This window comes from Rhinopithecus bieti, unplaced genomic scaffold, assembly GCF_001698545.2.
Source record: "Rhinopithecus bieti isolate Rb0 unplaced genomic scaffold, ASM169854v2 scaffold_5132, whole genome shotgun sequence".
Classification (NCBI taxonomy): Eukaryota; Metazoa; Chordata; class Mammalia; order Primates; family Cercopithecidae; genus Rhinopithecus; species Rhinopithecus bieti.
Window position 1 is genome coordinate 2079981 of NW_016804791.1, and position 23880 is coordinate 2103860.

General features: G+C 48.1%; 1 protein-coding gene across 1 annotated transcript in view; it reads left to right on the forward strand.

Moving 5' to 3' along the window:
- KIF26B (kinesin family member 26B) overlaps positions 1–23880 on the forward strand; it is a 576785-nt gene that overhangs the window by 532643 nt on the left and 20262 nt on the right. Inside the window, 3 exon segments of the mRNA XM_017870419.1 lie at positions 19211–19373; positions 20385–23567; positions 23570–23795. Of these exon segments, the coding sequence (XP_017725908.1) occupies positions 19211–19373; positions 20385–23567; positions 23570–23795 (3572 nt within the window).

Consider the following 23880-nt stretch of genomic DNA (forward strand, 5'->3'; position numbering starts at 1 on the left):
TGTTCCAGGTGTTGTGTGTCTCAGTTCCCCTGGCCAGGAAAAGGGACTCCCTTCCCCTTGCACTTCCCAGGTGAGGCGATGCCTCGCCCTGCTTCAGCTCTCGCTGGTCGGGCTGCAGCAGCTGACCAGCACCGATTGTCCAGCACTCCCTAGTGAGATGACCCCAGGACCTCAGTTGAAAATGCAGAAATCACCGGACTTCTGTGTCGCTCACGCTGGGAGTTGGAGACTGGAGCTGTTCCTATTCGGCCATCTTGCTGTGCCCCAAAATACTTTCTTATAAAAAGAAAATACCTACATGCATCAAAGTAGAAAAAGGTTAAAACTGCTTTATATTGTTTATCTGAACATTAAAAAAGAAGCAGAATAATCATTTAATATACTTTTGTGTATTTTAATCATTGTCTTCACTATCTTCTTCCAGTACCACTTTAGTAGTATTTTTCTTAACACTGTTTTTTCTATTGTTAATGTCATGGCCTTTTTCTTCTTCACATAATCCAACTGCCTTACCTCTATGTTTACATATATGTTTATGTGCATTAACACATCAAACCATCTGTTTTTGATAACTGTGGCTTCTGTTTCTCTTGATAGAATATCACAGTTTGGTTAAAAATAATTGTGAATTTATTTGTACCACCACCAATTACAAGTTTATTTCAATGAAATACATTTCTCAATTCAGTGAGAATATTGTGTGTTAGTTTCAAAGGATCTTTCCACAAGTCAGTTTCCCGAGCATAGTTGTAGAATTTCACATTTTAATCTTCTATACAGTTTGAGCCCTTATCATCTCTATTTCAGGGCCCCATTTGCAAGTTTTGTTTTCAATCATTGCAATTCATTACAGGCTTCCGAGGCCGAGCCTTTTGTGTTTCATTGGTTGAACACTTGATTATGGATTACAACTTATTTTGAACCACATGCCATCAAAATGTAGATGACTTGTTTCCAAAACTCAAATACTTTTTCTGTAGAGCATTTGGATTGACTCATGAAGTATGTTTTAAAGTTAAAAGTTGCCTAATGTCAGCAATTTCCTATCATTTCATTATTTCAAGTGTCAAATATTTCTCAAATCCAACTGTTGACAGGCAGCACAGAGAGAACTGCACACTCTCCTGATGAAATGTTTTTAATCCAATTTAAACTTCATAAAAAATTTTTGTAGTTCAGTTTATGTAAATTTTACAAATTTCAACAACTGTGGCTTGTGCTTCTCTGGGTAGAATTAGAACTGTGTTTGAGCTCAGTTATGAATTATATATGTATATCAATTACAGGTGCATTTCAGCATCATAAGTTTCTCAGCTTGGAATATTATATCTTTTTTTTAATTTTTTATTTTTTTTGAGATTGAGTCTTGCTCTGTCACCCAGGACTGCAACCTCCACCTCCTGAGTTCAAGTGATCCTCCTGCCTCGGCCTCCCATGTAGCTGGGACTACAGGCAGGCATCACCACGCCCAGCTGATTTTTGTATTTTTAGTAGAGATGGGGTTTCACCATGTGGCCCAGGCTGGTCTTAAACTCCTGACCTCCAGTGATCTGCCCGCCTCAGCCTCCCAAAGTCCTGGGATTACAGGCGTGAGTCACTGCACCTGGCTGGAACATTATGTCCTTTTTTTTTTTTTTTTTTTGAGACAGAGTCTTGCTCTGTCGCCCAGGCTGGAGTGCAATGGTGCGATCTCAGCTCACTGCATCTCTGCCTTCTGGGTTCAAGCGATTCTCCTCCCTCAGCCTCCCAAGTAGCTGGGATTATAGGCATGTGCCACCACACTTGGCTAAGGTTTTTGTTTTTAGTATAGACGGGGTTTCACCATATTGGCCAGGCTGGTCTTGAGCTCCTGACATTATGTCTTAAAGTGCTAACTCTGTTCACTGCGCATACCTCACATGTTCCTAGATGAGACCACTGAAATAGAAAGTGAAAGTCTACCCAATTTCATCTCATTTTAATAAGTCTTAGTAATAACTACTTGTATTTTGAATAAAGAAATGAAAAATCCAGGACAAAATAAACCAGATAGGATGCAGGGTAACAGGCATACACTGAGACTTCTGGGCAAGTGAGAGCATCTGGTCAGCCGAATTAAAGCCCTCGGAGGGGTTCCTCTATCCTAGGTTCTTAATCCACGCTTGTTGAATGAACAGTCGGAGGTAGCTTATTTGTTTGAATAAGACTTTCTGTGTGTTAGTGCAAAGGAATGAGGATGGGGCAGGTTTAGGCTTTGTAACAAGACCCCCCAAAGGCTAACACATAGGCGGCTGCTTCCTCTGCAAGCAGAGATGACCCTGTGGCCCTTTTTGGAACATCTCTTTTACATGCCAGAGGGATTTAACTTGACTGTACCAAATGGCTTTATCAGCCCTTTTAACTCAAATGTCCCATTGGGATCAAACATTTTGGCTCTGGAGACCTTTGTACCTGTGCCGTGTCAATGTAAGGATAGCCTGGGGGTGGCAACCCAGACACAGCTAACAGCGGGGACTGACTGCCTTCGCCAGAGTCTTGGCCCCAAATTGAGGGTACATCAGCGGTTCTGACTGTTCCTCTTCGGGCAACATTGTACACCTTCCGCAGGAGGGGCCTGACGGTAACCTTGGTGTCAAATGGTTCTACGTATCTTCACCCTTGGAGACTGTGAGCTGTGCAGACTGAGCAGGCATGGCTTGTCCTCTAGGATGTGATGGGAGGTTGAAAGCGTCTCTCTGCTGTGATGTAGGAGGGACCGTGAGCCTTATACTAGGCACTCATGCCAGCCCAAGGCAGCAGCATCTGCTTTGGTTTTCTTTCTTCCTTCCTCTCTTCCTTTGCTTGAAACAGTCTCACTCTGCCCAGGCTGAAGGATGGTGGCGCGACCTCAGCTCACTTCAGCCTTAACCTCCTGGGCTCAAGCGATCCTCCTGCCTCAGCCTCCCAAGTAGCTGGGACAACAGGCATGTGCCACCACGCCCGGCTCATTTTTTTATATTTTTAGTAGAGATGGGGTTTTGCCATGTTGCCCAAGCTGGTCTCGAACTCTTGGATTCAGAAAATTGGCCCACCTCAGCCTCCCGAAGTGCTGGGATTACAGGCGTGAGTCACGGCGCCCCGCCTGCTTTGGTTTTATTCTGACTGTGGCTCGTATGAAGGAAAAGAAAAGTGATGCTTTGGAAGTTGTAGAGTTAGGAAGCTGGAGACTTCTGATGGAAAGGTACACCCAGTGGATACTTATTTAAATACTTACGGAAAGGTGATTTGTGCCGGACACTGTGTTAGGTCCTGGCTATACAGAAAGAAGTGGCGTCTGCCCATCCTATGCAGTTCTCCAGGAAGGAGGCAGCAGGAGTGGAGTTCGGGCCATCCAGGCAACCCACCAAGTCCTTTTGCAGCACTCCAGAAAAGCACTGCGATGTTTCAAAACTAAAACAAACAAAAGGGACCAAAGAGGTGGCACGAGAAGCACGAGTCAGACGTGATTCATTCTCAATTCCTTAGCTGCTGCTTTGTTTGTTTTGTTTTGTTTTTTGAGATGGAGTCTCGCTCTGTCGCCCAGGCCGGAGTGCTGTGCAGTGGTGCGATCTCGGCTCACTGCAACCTCCGCCTCCCAGGTTCAGGTGATTCTCCTGCCTCAGCCTCCCAGGTAGCTGGGATTACAGGCGCTCACCACCACGCCTAGCTAATTTTTGTATGTTTAGTAGAGACGGGGTTTCACCATGTTGGTCAGGTTGGTCTTGAACACCTGACCTCAAGTGATCCACCCGCCTTGGCCTCCCAAAGTGCTGGGTTTGCAGATGTGAGCCACCACACCCGGCCCCTATTTCCTTAGCTTCTTATCAGCAGCAGGACTTTGAGAAATGGCTCAGTTAGGGTCTTGCAGGGATAACAGTGATTAGAGCCTGAATGCAAACTACATTTATCCCATGTCAGAAATTAATAGCCTATCAAGCTTACCAACTTAAAAGATGCAGGAATTATACAACAATAGCTACTTTTTTTTCAAATAAAATAAACATCACTAAAAAACTCTAATCTTTCTTATTTTCCAAGAAATGCATAATGCCTTCACATCATTCTTCTTTAAAGTTTTGTAGATTCTCTCTTATTTAACGTATGAGTTGTGGCTTCTGTGTAACATCTTTTCTTAGAGTTGTGTTGGTGATGGAAAGCATTCTTCAACATAATTTCCTTCTAATTCCTTCCGATTACTATGCAGTGTTCTTTGTGCCGAGCGCCAATCCAGTTGGTGCATTTTGTGAAAACTGGAGGATCATGGATCATGTTTCTTTCTTTTCCTTTTTTTTTTTTTTTTTTTTTTTGAGACAAAGTCTTACTCTGTCGCCAGGATGGAGTGCAGTGGCACAATCTTGGCTCCCTGCAACTTCTGCCTCCCAGGTTCAAGCAATTCTCCTGCCTCAGCCTCCCAAGTAACTGGGATTACAGGCATGCGCCACCACGCCCAGCTAATTTTTTGTGGTTTTAGTAGAGATGGGGTTTCACCATGTTGGCCAGGCTGCTCACGAACTCCTGACCTCAGGTGACCCGCCCGCCTCGGATCACCCAAAGTGCTGGGATTACAGGCGTGAGCCACCGTGCCTGGCCAGGAGCATGTTTCTTTAAACCACACGTGATACCCAGAAGGCATCATAATAGAGTTGGCTTCATCATCTTCCTTATCATAGGTTATGCTTGATTTCAAAAGAAATTGATTCCTCGACAATACACAGAAAATGCACTTAACAATCGCCCCTCAAGTTTTCCCCAGCAGATGACTGGTTGGCAGTCTAGTAAGGAATATATTGGACAAGTATCTTTAACACAAAACAGCACAGGGAATCCTGGGCCACTCTCATTGTTAGGCTCTCTTCACAGGTAAAGCATATGTTAGAAGGCTTCCGAACCACAGATGCCAAAAAAAAAAAAAAATTAGTTAAAATTTAAGACTGATGAAGTGTTGCCTACAAATGAAAAGGCACTCTTGTACGTCAAAGGACACTATCAGGAGATTGAAAAACAACCTATAGAATGGGAGAAAATATTTGTAACTCATATGTCTATGATTAATATCCAGAATATATAAAGAACTCCTGTAAGTCAACAACCATCACCACACCCAGTTCACAAATGGGCAGAGGAATTTTATGGACATTTCTCCAGTGAAGGTATATGCACGGCCAAGGAGCACGTGAAAAGATATTCAACATCATTAGTTGTTAGAGAAATGCAAAGCAAACCCCAAGAAGGTACCACTTCCTATCCAGTAGGATATAGCTATTAAAACAACAACAGGAAATCAGTGTTGACAAGGGTGTGGAGGAACTGCAGTCCTTGTGTGTTGCTGGTGGGAATGTAAAATGGCATAGTCATTGTGGAACGGAGTTTGGCAGTTGCTCGAAAAGTTACATATAGAATTGTCACATGGTCTAGCAATTACATTCCTAGGTATATACCCAAAAGAACTGAAAGCAGTGGAGCTGCAGGCCATTATGCTAAGTGAAGTAATTCACGAATGGAAAGCCAAATTCCGTATGTTCTCAGGTGTAAGTGGGAGCTAAGCTGAGAGTCCACAGAGGCAGACAGAGTAGAATAATGGACATTGGAGGCTCAGGAGGGAAAAGGGAATGAAGGATTAAAACACTACCTTCTGGGTACAATATATACTACTTCGGTGACAGGTGCACCGCAGTCTCAGACCTCACCACTATACAGTTTATCCACGTAACTAAAAACCACTTGGACCCCTAAAGCTATTAAATAAAATAAATAAATACAAAAATTCAGTAACTATCTTTAGAAGCACACTTTTTAATAAACTTGGGCATGAAGAAAAAAAGGCTGAATAATATTCCACCATATGTGTGTGTATATCCATATATATGTGCACACACACACACAATGTATATGTCTAATGTCACCAACTTAGTTTCCTTTCCTTCAATATTAAATGTCTCATATTTCCCCTGGACTTTTTGAGAGCTAGTTGAGAAAGTTGTGTAAGTTTACAGTGTATTATGTGACAATTTGATATATATTGTCAAATGATTAACACAAGTTAGGTGACACACCTGTCACCTGTCTTAGTTATCCTTTTTTTGTATTGTAGTGAAATAAATGTCTCATTAAAAAAAAAAAAAGAATTGAAAGCAGGAAGTGAAACAGATACTTGTATACCAGTGCTTCTAGTAGCATTAATCATAATAGCCAAGAGGTAGGAACAGCCCAATTGTTCATCCACAGATGAGTAGATAATTTGTGGTATGTACATACAGTGGAATATACATTTCATTGAAAAGAATGTATCTTTTATCTTTAATTTTGTGGGTACATAGTAGGTGAATATATGTATGGGGTCCATGAGATGTTTGGATGCAGGCATGCAATGTGAAATAAGCACACCATGGAGAATGGAGTATCCTTCCCCTCAAGCATTTATCCTTTGAGTTACAAACAATTCAGTTACACTCTTTTAGTTACTTAAAAATGTACAATTAAGTTATTATAGTCACTCTGTTGTACTTTCAAATACTAGATCTCATTCTTTCAAAAACTGGTTGAACCTATTAACCATCCCCACATCCCCCATACTCTCCCACTACCTTTCCCAGCCTCTGGTAACCATCCTTTTATTCTCTAGGCCCATGAGTTCCATTGCTTTGATTTTCAGGTCTCACAAACAAGTGAGAACACGTGGTGTTTGTCTTTCTGTGCCTGGCTTATTTCACGAAATGATCTCCATTTCCATCCATGATGTTGCAAAAAATAGGATCTCATTCTTTTTCATGGCTGAATAGTATTCCGTTGTGCATATGTATCACATTTTCTTCCTTCACCTGTTGATGGACATTCAGGTTGCTTCCAAATCCAATAGAATATATTATTCACTCATAAAAAGTGTGAAATTCTGACACATGCTGTTAATATAACATGGATGTACCTTGCAAGCATGTTGAGTAACATAAGCCAGACCCCAAAGGACAAATATTATATGACTCCACTTATACAAGGTACCTGGCACAGGCAAATTCATAGAGATACAAAGTAGAATGGCGGTTACCAGGGGCCAGGGGAGTAGGGAGTGGGGAATTATGGATGAATAGGTAGAGTTTGTTTGGGAAGGTTCTGGAGATAGATGGTGTGATGGTTGCACAACAATGTGAACGGGTGCAATGCCACTGAACTGTGCACTTAAAAACAGTCACAATAGGAAATTTTATGTATATTTCACCACAATAAAAATAGGAAAAGGCAGCTGATTTCTAAGGACACAAGCCCCTTGGAGTTGCTAGTTCTGTCAGACTTTTCCCCTTGTTTTCCTGAATGACAAGGATTATTCGTGGATAATAATCAGTGGATCCATGGATTTGAGCAGGACATGAAAGAATTTCCATAGATAGAGATGAAAGGGCCTTTCTGACTTGAAACCTGGGATAAGCACCGATGCAGGAGAGGCACGAAAGCTCACAGCGCGTTCAGGGCGTGGTGAATAGAGGGGTGTGTGCCAAGAGCCTGCAGAGCAGGGAGGGATGTGTAGGAAGGCACCTTCATCCTCCTCACTCAGCCACCCAGCTCCAGGTCCAAAGCCACCAAATCATCTTTCTTGTCACCATCACCTGATAAGGGGGAGTCCTTCCAGATTGCCAGTCAATGTACTAACACAGGAAACCACGATCATGCCGGTCTGAGCCCATCAGGCAAGCTCCGAGGGCCCCATCTTGGGGAATAACAGTCTTGGTGGGATGGGTGCTCCACCAGGCCTCTTGGAACCATATTCAGGATCCCCAGCTGAGTGCTGGAAAGACCACTGGTCCGGAGCAGGGAGCAGGGGTGGAAGGAGCATCCTGACCTTGACAATCAGAATCCTGTTTTAAGCTTCACGCTGCTGACTAAACAGAAAGGCTACGGCACAGGGAAAGACGTGCATGTGAAATCACAGGAAGAAAGACATTTCACCAGCAAATCCATCCTCCCAAACCAGTGTGAATCCTTCCTGACGAGGTGATGTTACCATGCAGCTGGCCTGGCCTAATGAGCTGGTTTCTGTCATCTCCTGGAAGGTTACCCTGTAACCCAAGCCCTGCCCACTGACATGCAGCCTGATTGAGCAGAGAAGATTACACCTCTCTGCCTTTTATGTGCGCAAGCTCAGAGCACAGTGAATACAAATGCAACGGCTGCTTGGGGCTCACACTTGCACAGTCTATTTATTTTATTTGGATAGAGAGCATAAAATTGGCCCTACCAAACTCTGGAGGCTGGAAGTAGTCATAATTGTAATCTAGTATAATTACCAAGCCTAGACCTTTTGCCTAATCCTATTTAACCTCCTTTTCGCCTTTCCGAGGAACGTGGAGGGATAAGAGTCACTGAATAAGTTGGTTGGTAAAACTGTATTGTATCTCTCAAATCCATTTTTTTTAAAAGAAAAAGATCAATAAATATAAATAGAAATTCCAATATTTTCTTCCCCAAAGCATCATCTTGTACCACTTGGAGAACATTAGAGGGACTCACCTGAGTTTCCAGAGCTGGAAAACAAAAGCCCCGTAATGTACCCAGTCCCCGCTGTGCTCTGTCATCTTAGGGTTTTGCTTAGGGAGAAGGTAAAAAATAGTAAATAAAACCCTTCCAGGTGTTTCCTGGCCTTATTTAGTAAACACATCTTTTTGAAAGAACTCTGAATACACTTGCAGATTTTCAAAGGCCAGATTCTACACACTTCTAATGTCAACCCTGAAGGGAGATCGTAGATTGAACTACAGAAAGGGGTGCTGTCAAAGTGCCACATCAAATATAAACTTCATGTATGTTTCTTACCTGAAACAAACACTCACACTCATGGAAAAGCACAGGAATGTTCTAAAAATGCAAGTTTATCACGAAGGCAACACAGGAGGTTCAGAGATGATGAAGCGGCGAGCCAGGAGGAGAGATCTGAGAGAAGCCACCAGGCTAGGGTAGGATTTCATTATATCAAGAATTCCACTTGGCTCTGCAGTTTCTTTCTTCCTGAGAATTATTGAAAAGTCCCTGGGGAAGGACAAGAGTAAGAAAAAATCAAGGGAGAGTCTCTGGGTTACTATGACAACATGACTCTTGACTCCATCTCTCTCACCCAGCGGTGCCTAAGTCCCTTTTGCATTGCTGCAGAGATCTCTGGCATTGGGATTAACACATGCTCGTAAACCTGAGGATGATTTAAAGTGGAAGGAGATCAAAGTTTCTAAATAGTACAATGAGCTCATCTTGACTCAACAGATGTGTAATGGTTATAATGCAACATAGCTGAGATGTTTCCATATCCCTCCCCAAGTAAAGCTGGTCACAAACCATTGCAAAGGCTCTGTAAAAAATGACAGGTCTATGGAAATGTCTACTGCAAAGCACTGATAACTCAGGATAATGGTTTGGGCCAAATACAATTTAAAAGGAAGTGAAACTTCAGACAGTGTGAAACATGTCGGAGTCGTATTTGCATTCTAAATTGCAGTAATGATATAAACATCATTATTCCTAATCTGATCCTGCAGGTGGATCAAATAAGCACACATCTATTAAAGAACAGTCTGCATGCTAGTAAGTGCACAGGGTCTCGCTACCGAGCCTTTCGGTACATCTCCGTTTCATCTTTAACTTCATTAGAATATGTAAGTTTTGGCAGTCTATTGATTCAGGGGAAACTTATGGATCTATTGTTTTCTATTTGTCTATAAGGTCCACTAATTTACTTTCTAAGTTGTTGTTTTGGGTTTTCATCAAAGTGATGACATTCCTAGCTCCTGATTATGCTAAATTGAATAAAAATAAGTATAGGATTTTCTCCTTTCTGACCTAGAGCTAATCAGTCGTACATATTGGCTGAGTTACTGCAAAGAAAAGTCAAAATGAAAACACAGCTCTTTCAGTCAAGGTTCTTAGGCTCTTATTGAGAAGAGCTCCTCAGAATCAGCCAAACTTCAAACTTTGAGAGCATGGCCCCCAATCTGCCAAGTCTGCCCAAGACTACTGACACCAACTGCAAGCAATTAGGGTCCACCTACAAAGTTAGCAGAAAGAGGCCACCCACGACCACTGTCACTTCCCACAACTGCATGTTTGGAGGGTTTCCCAAAACCACCCTCAGGCTCGTAACTCACTAGAGGGACTCACAGAATTCACAGAAAATACTCATGGCTACAATTTATTACGTTGGAAAGGATACAGATTAAAATCAGCCAAAGGAAGAGACACATGGGGCAGAATCTAGGAAGGTTCCAAAAGGGACGCTTCCATTGTCTTCAGGACACATTACATTACCTTGTCTGCATCCGTGTGTACGCGTGGAGCACTGCCAACCTAGGAGGCTCACCTGAGCCTCATGTCCAGAGTTGTTATTGTGGTTCCATTACACCGGCATCATTGATTGACTGATTTCCCATGTGGTCTAACTCAGTCTTCAGGTTGACTGGTACTGTGTGACCCCAGAGCCCCTGCCCTAAATCACATGGTTGATCTTTCTCTCGCAACTAGCTTGGACCATAAGACTATCAGGTATGGCCCATCCCACCCTAAGATCTTATGTGGCCAACCCTCACCTTCAGCAAAGGCACTCCCAATGAGTGTGATGTAGTTTACCTCCCAGAAGCTCATGGAAAAGGCCAGATCTATCTTTAGGCAAGGTCAAATTTTTTACTACCCAAGCCTGACCTGAGAAGTGCTAAATTGTAAGGGTGGAAAGGGGCTAGCTAGTGTGAGCTTGGATGGTGAACTAAATATCTGAAGAGCAATGGAAGGAACATGGAATGTTCTTAAGCAACAGAATATTTTTAGGACCATAGAGTATTAGAGTTGAAAGATTTGGGAGATTACTGCATTTCTTAATAAGAGCATGGCCATGCAGAAGTGGCCTTGTCTCGGTAACATGATAGAAGCACATGATAACTGTCTTGTCAAGTGTGAGGGGCCTGTGTGAGCAACAGGGATTATTTTTACCCCATACAATCCTAGAGAACAAAGCTAGTGCCCATGGGTTAGAAGTTATTAAAAAGAAGATTTAAGTTTAATAGAAGGAAGAGCTTTCTAATAATAAAGACTATTCAGAATATTACACAGGCTGTCCTGGGAGATGGTACGTTCTCCCAAGTTAAAAATATTCAAGCTGAAAGCACCTGTTACCATGGCAGTGCTTTTTATTGGGAAATACAATAATCTCCCAAATTCTTTCAACTCTTAATACTCTGTGGCCCTAAACAGAGTTTTCAATCTTGACAGAATTGTATTCTGGAATTAGTGGACTATTTCTTTCATAAGTCATTATGTGAGTTATCTTGAAAATTTCTGATATCATACCTGAGTGCCATGGCCTTGGCATGAATATGCATTTCCTGAGCAGAACTTAAGAATTAGAATATCCAGAGTAATTCAGATTCTACTAGTTCTGCATGGTAATCACAGAGGTGATGTGCATTGTTCTAGATAAGAAGGGATGATAAATGAGTAATAAAAGTTTTCATGGGACACATATAAGTGAACTCATGTTTTATATCCACTTCAGTCATTGCAGGCGAGTCTTGTTCAATGAGATCAAAGCAGATTGGTTAGGATTTTAACTTGAAACCTTCTGTTACTTATAAATTTGAGTTACATCATATATTTCTCCTAAAAGATTCTATTGAGACTATTTGCTGTCTACAGCTGGTCTTCCTCAAGAAGTAGGTTGAATTGCCATGAATTTTATCTTATTCAGATAAGTAGAATGCTGGTATCTAGGATCCAGTGGATTCATGTGGCCCGAATTTCATCCAGACTTCATCCTCCTCTATGTACAGTGGTAACTATTAAAGTCATAACCGAGACTTGTTGGCTCCAGCCCATACTTGCAACGTAAAACCTCCACTTGGTGCAAACTCTTTCTCTCCAGTATTTTCCGATGTCCCTGAGGGCTCTCATGAATGCTCATCACACGTGTCCTCCTGGAAACAACTGCTGCTTCACCAGGAATAGCAGCCCCATGAGGAACCATCACTTCTCTCCTGCCTGTCAACTGGGCACAGCCACCAACGTTCCAGAGCCATCAGGGTGCCAGCTCCAAATGACCAGGATAATGTGGGGAAGAACATGTCTCTCCCACGCATTATCCTGCCTCAGAGGCATCTCAGATGATGCCACTTACACCTCAGGGTTCTATAGTGTCTCTCCTAAAAGAGATCTATGGGCAAATAATTAGATTAACCTCATGTACTCTTAATGGTTCCAGACCTCTGCCAACCAGCAGTCTTAGGATAAGCAAGACATGACCTCATAATAGGCGTGCTGGTTGGATCACAAAGGCTGGTCCCTCAGCCAGAATGGTGGTTCTCTGCAGGGTCCTCTTCTAAGCTCTCCTCGATGAGATAACTGGTCGTCTGGCACACTGCCAAATGACAGTGTTTGCAGAACCTCTAGCATACATGCTGGACTCGGCTATTTTTGCCAATACTTTATTATACAAACCAGAGTCGCCTTCATCAGAAGACTTGAGAATTTGGCTTCTCTATCCCACAAATGTTAATGCAGTCATCTTCCCAGCATCCTGCAGGACAGACCTGCTTATGCCATTTGCAGTACAAACAGCGTACTATCTATCTGAAATTGAGCAGGAAGTACTTGAACTTCACGTACCTTTCCTTTTGAAAATGCCGTCGGGATAGCTCAGCCCATACCAAGCTTCTGGTACTTCTCTAGTGCCCAAAGCAAGGAATTCATGCCTAAGGCATTAGCATCCTTGAAGAGAGTGTTGCCAAGACAAGGCCACTTCTGCAGAGCAGATGGCTTGCCCAGAGGGGAGGCGTGTAAAGTCTTGCCTCAAACGTAGGAATGTTCAGGAAGCAGGCATGGACAGCCAGATCATCAAGTCCCTTAGAAATAAGTCAACTCAAGTAAAATAAAAATAAAGTGACTTTCCCCCTTGGAGGTATTGTTTCAGTCTGGCGCAGCTCAGCACTATCAGAGATAATGAAGACGCTTGCTTGAGACCTAGGAGACCCATCGGGGCAGAACTACCCTCAGCAGAGCTGGTGATGGTTTCCCTCGAGAACAGCCTTTCCCACGAGGGATAAGGAACTGCGGAGGTGCTGCCCACCTTGGCCAGGAGCATTGGGCCAGGGATGGTGGCATCCTGGGACCCTGGTCCCTGGCATCTCAGGCTGGTCTCCAAGGGTCACTGGTGACCTTTCAGGGGACAAAAGAAAAGGATCTTCACAGATAGTTGGCTGTACATAGGAAGGAGGCAGGGTCAGTGGCGAGGAGGATATTTGAATAACCAGCATGTATTTCAGAGCCGTGGTTCTATCCCCGCTCTGGTCTTGCTTCCTTCTCTTCACTCTGCAGCGCCTCCTGGTGGTCAGAGGGTGAATGCAGGGCTCGGGGTTTGGGGCCTAAGGCTGGGAGATCAGAACTCTTGGAGCTGGCTTGGTACCTGGTGACCCTCATCCAGCATCTCCATCTCTCTATGATGCATTCTGGCACATTGCAGGTGAAGTGGATAGAGTGTGGGATGGTTACTGGAATCGATGTAGTTCAGTGTGCTGTCCTTAAGAGTGCGAGTGGTACCAGTCAGTGCTCTCTTGGCATTTAAATATTAGTTGTAATCTTGGCTATCTCATGCATGTAAGAATTCTCTGTGTGTGTAGTCTCCATCCTTAAATTCAAACAAGGTATTGTTAAAAAAAAAAAAAAAAAAAAAAAAGCAAGGCAGGCCTGGTGCGGTGGCTCACGCCTATAATCCTAGCGCTTTGGGAGGCCAAGGCGGGGCAGATCACGAGGTCAGATTGAGACCATCCTGGCCAACATGGTGAAATCCCATCTCTACTAAAAAATACCAAAGATTGCTGGGCATGGTGGCGCATGCCTGTAGTTGCAGCTACTCGGGAGGCTGAGGCAGGGTAATCGCTTGAACCCAGGAGGCAGAGGTTGTAGTGAGCTGAGATGGCACCACTGAACTCCAGCCTGGGTGACAGAGCAAAGCTCCATCCCAAAAAAGAAAAAAAGAAAAAAAAAAAAGCAAGACAAAACTCTCTCCCTTTTCTAGAAAAGGGCATGCGTGTGTGTGTGGCTGGCTGCGTGCCTATAGTTCATGTGCCTATTTCCGTTTTTGCTGCCCAAAGCAATAGACTGTTGTGTCATCAGGAAGTCAAGAGACACCTGCATTCTCTGCTTGGTGGTTCAGTGTCTGGGACGATACTGTTTCATCCTTACTCTAGAGCAGGGGTCAACAAGCTGCTTATGCAAAGAACCAGGCAGCAAACATTTTTGGCTTTGTGGGCTACATAGGCTCTGTTAACAACCAGTCAACTCTTACTGTAGCACAAAAGTAGCCACAGACACTATGTGGACAAATAGATGTGGCTGTGTTTGAATAAAACTTTATTTACAAAAGCAGGCAGTGTGCTGGCTTGGGCCTGAAAGGCCCTGGTTGGTCAGCCCCTGTGCCACTTGCTCTTTCATGCCTTTCAAAATGATTATTTATTAAAATGTGTTCATTATCCTGTTGTTCTTGTCCTTTTTCTTGTTTAATAAGAGTGTTAACTGATTTTAAAAGACATTTTCTAAAAGTCTGTTGTTTTTTGTTTTTGACACAAGGTCTTGCTCTATCACCCAGGCTGGAGTGCAGTGGTGCAATCTCGGCTCACTGCAACCTCTGCCTCCCGGGTTCAGGTGATTCTCCTGCCTCAGCCTCCTGAGTAACTGGGATTACAGGTGCCCGCCACCATACTCATTTTTGGTAGAGATGGGGTTTCACCATGTTGGCCAGGCTGGTCTCAAACTCCCGATCTCAGGTGATCTGCCGGCCTCAGCCTCCCAAAGTGTGGGGATTATAGGCGTGAACCACGGTGCCCAGCATAAATGTTATTTTCAAAGGCAAGTGTGGTCAGTGTAGGCGGGAAGTGAAACATGTATGCATAAACACAGCTACTTCAAAGAGCAGCGCGGTCCTTCCTCAGGCCCCTGTCGGGTCCACCGTGTCCCCAGTCCCTTCCTGTGCCTGCCCAACCTGTCCTCCACAGCCAGGGCCTCCCCACCCGGCCCCTCCAGGCACCACCTTCCTCCATCCCTCCCGCCTGGCTCTGGGGTGCAGGTGGCCAGCGGCCCTGAACTCTTCTCCCTCTTTTCTTTTCAGACTTGATGCAAAGAGTAGGCTAAGTCTGTGCTGACCATTGCCCTGGAAACTCTTTTGAACCTTTCTCTTTCCGTCCAAAGACTCCGAGTTCCTCCTACAGTTTGCAGCCTTTAGCACCCTGCCTCTTCCGTCCCCTACCCTCCCTTACTTGGTTGTCTTTGTTCCAAGTTAAATGATCATCGTGGGTTGGGAAAGCTGCGGCTTTCTGTACACCATGTTTTACTCCCCAAAGGACATCTTTTAGAGTCCGCAGAGGCCCATGTGAAGGGCTCACCAGCAGCTCTACTGGTTTGCTTTCCACAAGGAGAGCTAAAGTGCCGGTTGCTAAGCAACATACACGCGCTGCTTCTTTCCACAATGTAGACTTAAAAAAAATCGCCGTAAACATTTTACCATATGATTGAGTCACGCGTGGGGAGTCGCGGAAATACACAGGACAGGCAGTTTGCTATCGCCATGTTCTCTCTCAGTTCTGTCTTTGGTCTGTCGTCCTGGGGAATGTCACATGGAGACCCGGGGGACGTGCCTCCAGCTGCGTGCAGTGGGTTAACAAGACGACGGGGAACTTCAGAGTGCAGGCAGTCCTCATCATTTGCAGATTCTGTATTTGCACATTCACCTACTCACTGAAATATACTTGTAACCCCAAAGTCAATACAGTGGTTTCACAGTCATTCTCGGACAGCGGCAGAGGGGTGAAGACACTGAGTTGCCAGATGCATGCGTTCCCTGCCGAGACGGAGGGCGCGAAGGTCTGCCCTCAGGCTCGGCGCTCATACCGTGCACACATGTCCTTTTTGCAGTCTCCTTAGTGCTGGGTTTCATATTTTTGTGCTCTCTGGTGGCGATTTTGCTGTAAACAGCCCCCAAGAATGGTGCTGATGTCCTATTTAGGGTCCCTAAGCACAAGAAGGCTGTGATGTGCCTTATGGAGAAAATCTATGTGTTAGATATGCTTCTTTCAGGCAGGAGCTACAGTGCTCATGGGGGTCTCGTGTTAACGAATCAAAAATATGCACACCCAGAAAAAGGAAGAGGAAGTGCACAGGGCAGCCAGCTTGGTGTCACCACATTACATCCTTTTATCCGGTCTTTGGTATGTTTTCTTTCTTTTCTTTTCTTTTCTTTCTGTCCTTTCCTTTTTTTGAGACGGAGTCTTGCTCTGTCACCCAGGCTGGAGTGCAGTGGCACAATCTTGGCTCACTGCAAGCTCTGCTTCCCGGGTTCACTCCATTCTCCTGCCTCAGCCTCCCGAGTAGCTAGAACTGTAGGTGCCCGCCACCACGCCCGGCTAATTTTTTGTATTTTTAGTAGAGATGGGGTTTCATTATGTTAGCCAGGATGGTCTCGATCTCCTGACCTCATGATTCACCCACCTTGGCCTCCCAAAGTGCTGGGATTACAGGCGTGAGCCACCGCGCCCGGCCAGTCTTTGGTATGTTTTCTTGGGGACTTACACAGGGTCATGTGGAGATACAGGGGGATGTGCCTTCAGCCTATCTGTATGTGGGACCACTCTGGAAATTGCTAAGGTAACACCTATAGTACATGAGGAAGCGATGGAAGAGATAAAAAGTGACTGAATGTGTGGATTCATCAGATGTTGAGAAAGTGTAATGCAATAGATAGCATTGGTGTGAGGCTAGACTCCAAAGAAATTTAATCATGTTACCAAAGGGCAGGAAAGTATTAAACCCTTCTTGGCTAGTGTTTTATTTTAGAGAAATACTGAATATAATTCATTATTTTGAAGAAACATATTAAACAAAGCATCTTATTAACAAGGTTATGTATTGACCCATTGAAGAAACTTTTATCATCAGAGGTTCACAGAAACCTAAACCATATATTAGGTTGGTGCAAAAGTAATTGAAATTGGCCAGACGCGGTGGCTCATACCTGTAATCCCAGCACTTTGGGAGGCCGAGGCGGGCAGATCACCTGAGGTCAGGAGTTCGACACCAGCCTGGCCAACATGGGTGAAACTCCGTCTCCACTAAAAATACAAAAAATTAGCTGGGCATGGTGGCACACACCTGTAGTCCCAGCTACTCCAGAGGCTGAGGCAGGAGAATCACCTGAACCTGGGAGGTGGAGGTTGCAGTGAGCCGAGATCGTGCCGTTGCACTCCAGCCTGGGTGACAGAGCAAGAGTCCGTCTTAGGAAAAAAAGAAAAAAAAAAAGTAATTGAAATGACAAAAACCATAATTACTTTTACACCAAACTATATTTCCCCTAAGAACAATGGCCCAGTATTTACAAATTCAGTGTTCACAAATATTTTACAGAACACAGCTACCATGAATAACAAGATGTGACTCTATATGGGTATGAACACAACCCAATCGAGCAGAACTCACCCTTCACTACTCATGTAAGATCTGACTGTATGAACACAACCTAACCGAGCAGAACTCACCCCCCACTACTCATGTAAGACCTGACTGTATCACAACCCAACCGATCAGAACTCGCCCTCCACTACTCATGTAAGACCTGACTGTATGATCACAACCCAACCAAGCAGAACTCACCCCCCACTACTCATGTAAGACCTGACTGTATGATCACAACCCAGCCGAGCAGAACTCACCCTCCACTACTCATGTAAGACCTGACTGTGTATGATCACAACCCAGCCGAGCAGAACTCACCCTCCACTGCACATATTTAAGACAGAGCCCAAGACGCATCCAGGTGCAGTGTCTCTGCAACGAATGTGTGCCAGGAATGGGATCTGGCTTCCTCGTTGAGTGTGCTGTACATGAATTTCTGCTAGACAACATTTTGAAGGGATTTAAATGTTTACAGCTTTTGCTCCTCCTCTATACCCTGTACCTCACCACTTTCATCACTGGTGATTTTGCTGGAAGGGAAGCCCTGGTATATTCTTACATTGCTCTGGAACTGAGCCTTAGTGAGCCCAGTGTCTCCAAACTCACACCTTAATTGGTCCCCGATGGGAAGGAAAAGCTATTGCTCTTATCCCACAGTCTTCCCTCCCTGAGGCCAGAAGCAGGTCACGTAAGATATCTGCTCCTGCTGACAGTGGCCTGAGTCTCCCTCAGTGTCTGCTGAGCTGGATAGTCCCTCTCCAGGGAGCTTTGCAGGGACTGGATGATGAGACATGGACATGGGACAAATTCCTCTCATGTGGCATTGCAGACACAGCATCGAAATAGGAGCACGCGGCATGGGAAGTAGGCTGCTTATCCTTCAGGATCAGGGAACATGCCAGAGATGCAATGACATTTGGCAGCAGTTGAGAGAATGAGTGCTGTTGATGAAATAAGCAGAGGCCTTTAAAGGCAAGGCAGGAGAAATGTTGGGACAAGTATAGGAATAGAAAAACAGCCATTTCTCCAGGTCAGTTCAAAGACTTAGCAACGCTCCCTGCAAACCCCAGGGCCTCATTATCACCACTCAGGGCAATGGCCCCACCCAGCACCAGCAGAGTCCCCAGAGGAAGCCTTTCCATAGGAAGTGCTGCTTTCTGTTGTGGACTGAGTGACTGGCTGGGCCTCTCTCTCTCTGTTTCTCCCCTGGTCTTCAGGAATAGGAATGCCTTTTCCTTCCCTGCTACTAGGTGCAAATATGCGAGTTAAGGGACAATGCCAGCTTCTTGGCTAAAGGAACTGTGCAGGTATTAAAAACCCACAGATCTTCAATGCAGGTTCCTGGTAGGGAGACTCTTCTTGTGTGGGAACCCTGGAGAAAGGCCAGATGTGCAGTTAGCATGCCGAGTCACCAGCCACAGAGCTGTTTCTCCAGATCCCCTCCTCTTGTTTCTATCCCCAGGCCTCATTATGTGTAATGTCGTAGACACACACGCACGGGAACACCCATCACAGCCAGGACAGAAGCGCCAAGGGAGGTGCTCTGCATGAATTCCATCTTGGAGTTAGAAGCACTTGCTCAGTGCTTGCCAACTACAAATAGCCCCATGCTGGAAAACGATGCTAATTAGTATGCCATTAAAAAGGGGGGGACCACCACCCACAATGAAATGGCCATGTGCAGGCCTGAAGCCCTGCCCTGAGGACCACAGGGAAGCATGGCCGCTAATGCAGCCTAATTCACTTTGTTTGGCAGAGAGAGCAAGCTCGCCATGTTGCTGCGGGAGTCTCTGGGGAACATGAACTGCCGTACCACCATGATCGCACACATCTCGGCCGCGGCCGGGAGCTACGCAGAGACCCTGTCCACCATCCAGATTGCATCGAGAGTCTTGAGGATGAAGAAAAAGAAGACGAAGGTAAGGAGTCACAGCGGGGTGTGGTGGATGAGGGAATCTTTGGAGCTGTGCCCTGGAACGGAGTCAGAAAAAGCCAAATCAACGTTGCCAATCTCTCAGCATCAGGAGATGCGACTTGGAGCTGACAGCACGTGGCTCAGGGTCCACTTTGGGGCAGGGAAACCTTGGGGCTGATACAAAGTCATGTCCCCTCCCCACACCTGGTGCTGGCCCTGGTCACCCAGCCTGGACCCCTGACCGGAAGCACCTGGTCCGCTTTAGAGATTATAAATGGATTGCTACCTCAAGAGGAAAACACTGGAGGGATGGAAAATAATGTTTTTCTCATGCACTGCCTTGGTCCTCTGTAGATGGAGACTGTCCTTCACGGGGTTGGCGCCAGAGTATTCTCAACTCCCTGTTCTCAGGGCCCCTCCCCTGCTGCATGTCCAGGAGTCATTCCCTGGCTGCTGCTTTTGTCCTGGCATTCAGTGGTTCCTGGATGATACTGAGTCTGCTAGAAATCACTGGGTTCATTTTCTCAGGTGGAGGCCAAGCCAGGACAGTGGCAGGGTGACCAGTATTTGAGGAAACTGTCATGATCGCGGCCACTCAGTGGCAGGGGCAGCTGCTGATGTGGGGGCCTTTTTTTCCTCCTTCTCCATTTTGTACCTTTTTTATCTTTAAATAGTGCTTCCTAACCAGTGTTCCATGGCACAGGGTGTCAAACACTGGTGACCCAGCAGCCCTTAGCTGGTGAGGCAGGGCCTGGATGGTCACCTCCTTTCCTGAGCAGCTTCTGTTTCCCCAGTGTGCCACACAGGGCTTCCCCTTCCCAAATGCAGCGGTGATGTGAGACTGGGCACGCTGGCATGGCACCCCCTGAGTGGCCCACTTGCGGGAGATCAACCAGGGTGGCTGTCAGCAGCCTGCGTCCAGTCAGGGGCCTCCACCACTTGCCGCACACAGCTGGGCTCCCGGGAAAACTGCCACGACAGGGTAGTCACATTAACTGCTCGCTCTCTCTCACAGTACACATCCAGCTCCTCCGGCGGGGAGAGCTCCTGTGAAGAAGGCCGCATGCGCAGGCCCACCCAGCTGAGACCCTTCCACACCAGGGCCACGGTGGACCCCGACTTCCCCATCGCTCACCTGTCCAGCGACCCCGACTACTCCTCCAGTAGCGAGCAGTCCTGCGACACTGTCATCTACATCGGGCCCAACGGCACGGCCCTCTCTGACAAGGAGCTCACCGACAACGAGGGCCCCCCAGACTTTGTCCCTATTGTGCCAGCCCTGCAGAAGACCCGGGGCGACAGCCGGCCTGCAGAGGGAGGAGAGACTGCAGCCAGCAAGTCAGAAAGGGACTGCCTGAAGTGCAACACGTTCGCTGAGCTGCAGGAGAGGCTGGACTGCATCGACGGCAGCGAGGAGCCCAGCAGGTTTTCTTTTGAAGAACTGCCTGCTCAGTCTGGGCCAGAGCAGGCAAGCAGAGGCCCCCCGTTAAGCCAAGCAGCTGGGGCAAGCCCACTCTCTGAGTCTGATAAGGAAGATAATGGGTCCGAAGGTCAGCTGAGAGAAGGCCCAGAAATCCCAGCCTCCAAGATGCAGAGGAGTCACTCACCTGTGCCCACCACAGCACCCGCCCATAGCCCCAGCCCGGCCTCGCCCAGGAGCATCCCAGGCAGCAGCAGCCAGCAGAGCGCCTCTCCGCTCGTGCAGAGCCCCAGCCTCCAGAGCAGCCGGGAGAGCCTGAACTCCTGTGGCTTCGTGGAAGGCAAGCCCAGGCCCATGGGCTCCCCCAGGCTGGGCATCGCCAGCCTGTCCAAGACCTCGGAGTACAAGCCACCCGGCTCTCCTTCCCAGAGATGCAAAGTCTACACCCAGAAGGGGGTCCTACCATCTCCCGCCCCGCTGCCTTCCTCGGGCAAGGATTCTGGCGTGGCATCTAGTGAGTCCTTGCTGCAGCCCGAGGTGCGTACACCCCCGGTTGGAATGAGCCCCCAGGTTTTGAAAAAATCCATGTCTGCTGGGAGCGAAGGGTTCCCGGAAACTCCTGTCGATGATGAGCCGCAGGCAGCTACTCCTCCAGAGTCCAAGAAGGAGATCCTGAGCACCACGATGGTGACGGTGCAGCAGCCGCTGGAGCTGAACGGTGAGGACGAGCTGGTGTTCACGCTGGTGGAGGAGCTGACCATCAGCGGGGTCCTGGACAGCGGCCGCCCCGCCAGCATCATCAGCTTCAACAGCGACTGCTCTGTGCAGGCCCTGGCCTCGGGCTCGCGGCCCGTCAGCATCATCAGCAGCATCAGCGAGGACCTGGAGTGCTACTCCGGCATGGCCCCTGTCTCTGAGGTCAGCATCACACAGTTCTTGCCCCTCCCCAAGATGAGCCTGGATGAGAAGGCCCAGGAGGCAGGGAGCAGACGCTCTTCCATCAGCTCCTGGCTGAGCGAGATGAGTGCGGGCAGTGAGGGGGAGCAGTCGTGCCACAGTTTCATAGCCCAGACGTGTTTTGGGCACGGGGAGGCAATGGCAGAACCCGCGTCCTCGGAGTTGGTCAGCAGCATCCAGAACACCGCTGTGGTGTGCAGAGAGAAGCCCAAGGCCAGCCCCAACAACCTGCTCATCCCGTCTGAGATGGGAGATGACTCTTTCAACAAAGCAACCCTCATCAAAGGCTGCAAAATATCCACCCTGGGCAAGGCCATGGTCACCATCTCCAACAGGGCGAATCTGAGCAGCTGCGAGGGGTACATCCCCATGAAGACCAACATCACAGTTTACCCCTGCATTGCTGTGAGTCCCCGGAACGTCCAAGAGCCCGAGGCCCCCACTTCCACCCCCAAAGCAGACCCCGCATTAGCCCAGTCCCAGGAGAGTAAGGAAAACAGTAGCAAGAAAGAGATGACATTTGAGGACCCCTGGCTGAAACGAGAAGAGGAAGTAAAAAAAGAGAATGCTCATCCCAGTGAAGAAGGGATTAGGTATGAGACTGCCACGGGCCCCTCGAACGCGGAGACCAGAGCTGAGCAGGAGCAGGACAGAAAGCCCAGCCCGGGCGACAGGCTCAGCAGCAGCAGCGGGGAGGTGTCGGCCTCCCCCGTCACTGACGACTTCAGGAGGGTGGTAGACGGGTGTGAGATGGCTCTGCCTGGTTTGGCCACCCAGAGCCCCATGCATCCCAACAAAAGCGTCAAATCCAGCAGCCTTCCCAGGGCGTTTCAGAAGGCCAGCCGGCAGGAGGAGCCGGACAGCCTCTTCTACTACTGCGCTGCTGAGACCAACGGGGTGGGTGCAGCCTCGGACACCCAGCCCTCCAAGGCTACCCTGGAGAGGAAGGTGGCTTCCCCCAAGCACTGTGTCCTGGCTCGGCCCAAAGGGACTCCCCCTTTGCCCCCTGTCCGAAAGTCCAGCCTGGACCAGAAGAACCGGGCCAGCCCTCAGCACAGTGCCAGCAGCAGTGGCACCAGCAGCCCCCTGAACCAACCAGCCGCCTTCCTGGCGGGCCTCCCAGATGAGCCTAGCGGCAAGACGAAGGACGCCAGCAGCAGCAGCAGGCTCTTCAGTGCCAAGCTGGAGCAGCTGGCCAGCAGAACCAACTCCCTGGGCAGGGCGACGGTCAGCCACTACGAATGCCTCTCCCTGGAGCGGGCCGAGAGCCTGTCCTCCGTGAGCTCCCGGCTGCACGCAGGCAAGGACAGCACCATGCCCCGCGCGGGGAGGAGCCTGGGCCGCAGCGCCGGGACCTCGCCCCCCAGCTCCGGGGCCTCCCCCAAGGCCAGCCAGTCCAAGATCTCCGCCGTGAGCAAACTCCTCCTGACCAGCCCCAAGGCGCGCAGCCTGTCCACCTCCACCACCAAAACCCTCAGCTTCTCCACCAAGTCCCTGCCGCAGGCGGTGGGCCAGAGCTCCAGCCAGCCCCCCGGCGGGAAGCCCATGTCCTGGTCCACGCAGTCCCTGAGCAGGAACCGGAGCTCAGGCCTGGCCTCCAAGCTGCCTCTGCGGGCCGTCAATGGGCGCATCTCGGAGCTGCTACAGGGCAGCGCGGGCGCCCGGGGCTTGCAGCTGCGGGCCGGGGCCGGGCCCGAGGCCGAGAGGAGCGCGGGGGCCTGGCTGAGAAAGGCCCGCGGCCGCGCATCCTGCTCCGTCCGCCCTACAGCAAAGATCACGCCCCCGCGGAGGCCCCACCGCTGGCAGCAGCGGCACGCCAGTACGACAACACGCAGGCCGTGCTGAGCGGGGCGCTCCCGCACCGGGCCATGGGAAGACGGGGCGGCCTGTTCTACCACAGCGGCGGCAGCAGCGGCTACGAGAGCATGATGCGGGACAGCGAGGCCACCGGCAGCGCGTCCTCGGCGCAGGACTCCACGAGCGAGAACAGCAGCTCCGTGGGCGGCAGGTGCCGGAGCCTCAAGGCTCCGAAGAAACGTTCCAATCCAGGTAGGCGGGGGCACAGCGACGTGGGTGAGGCAGGAGGCGGGTGGGCGAGCTGCCCGAACCCCATGGCCAGGCGGTCCCGTGCCCG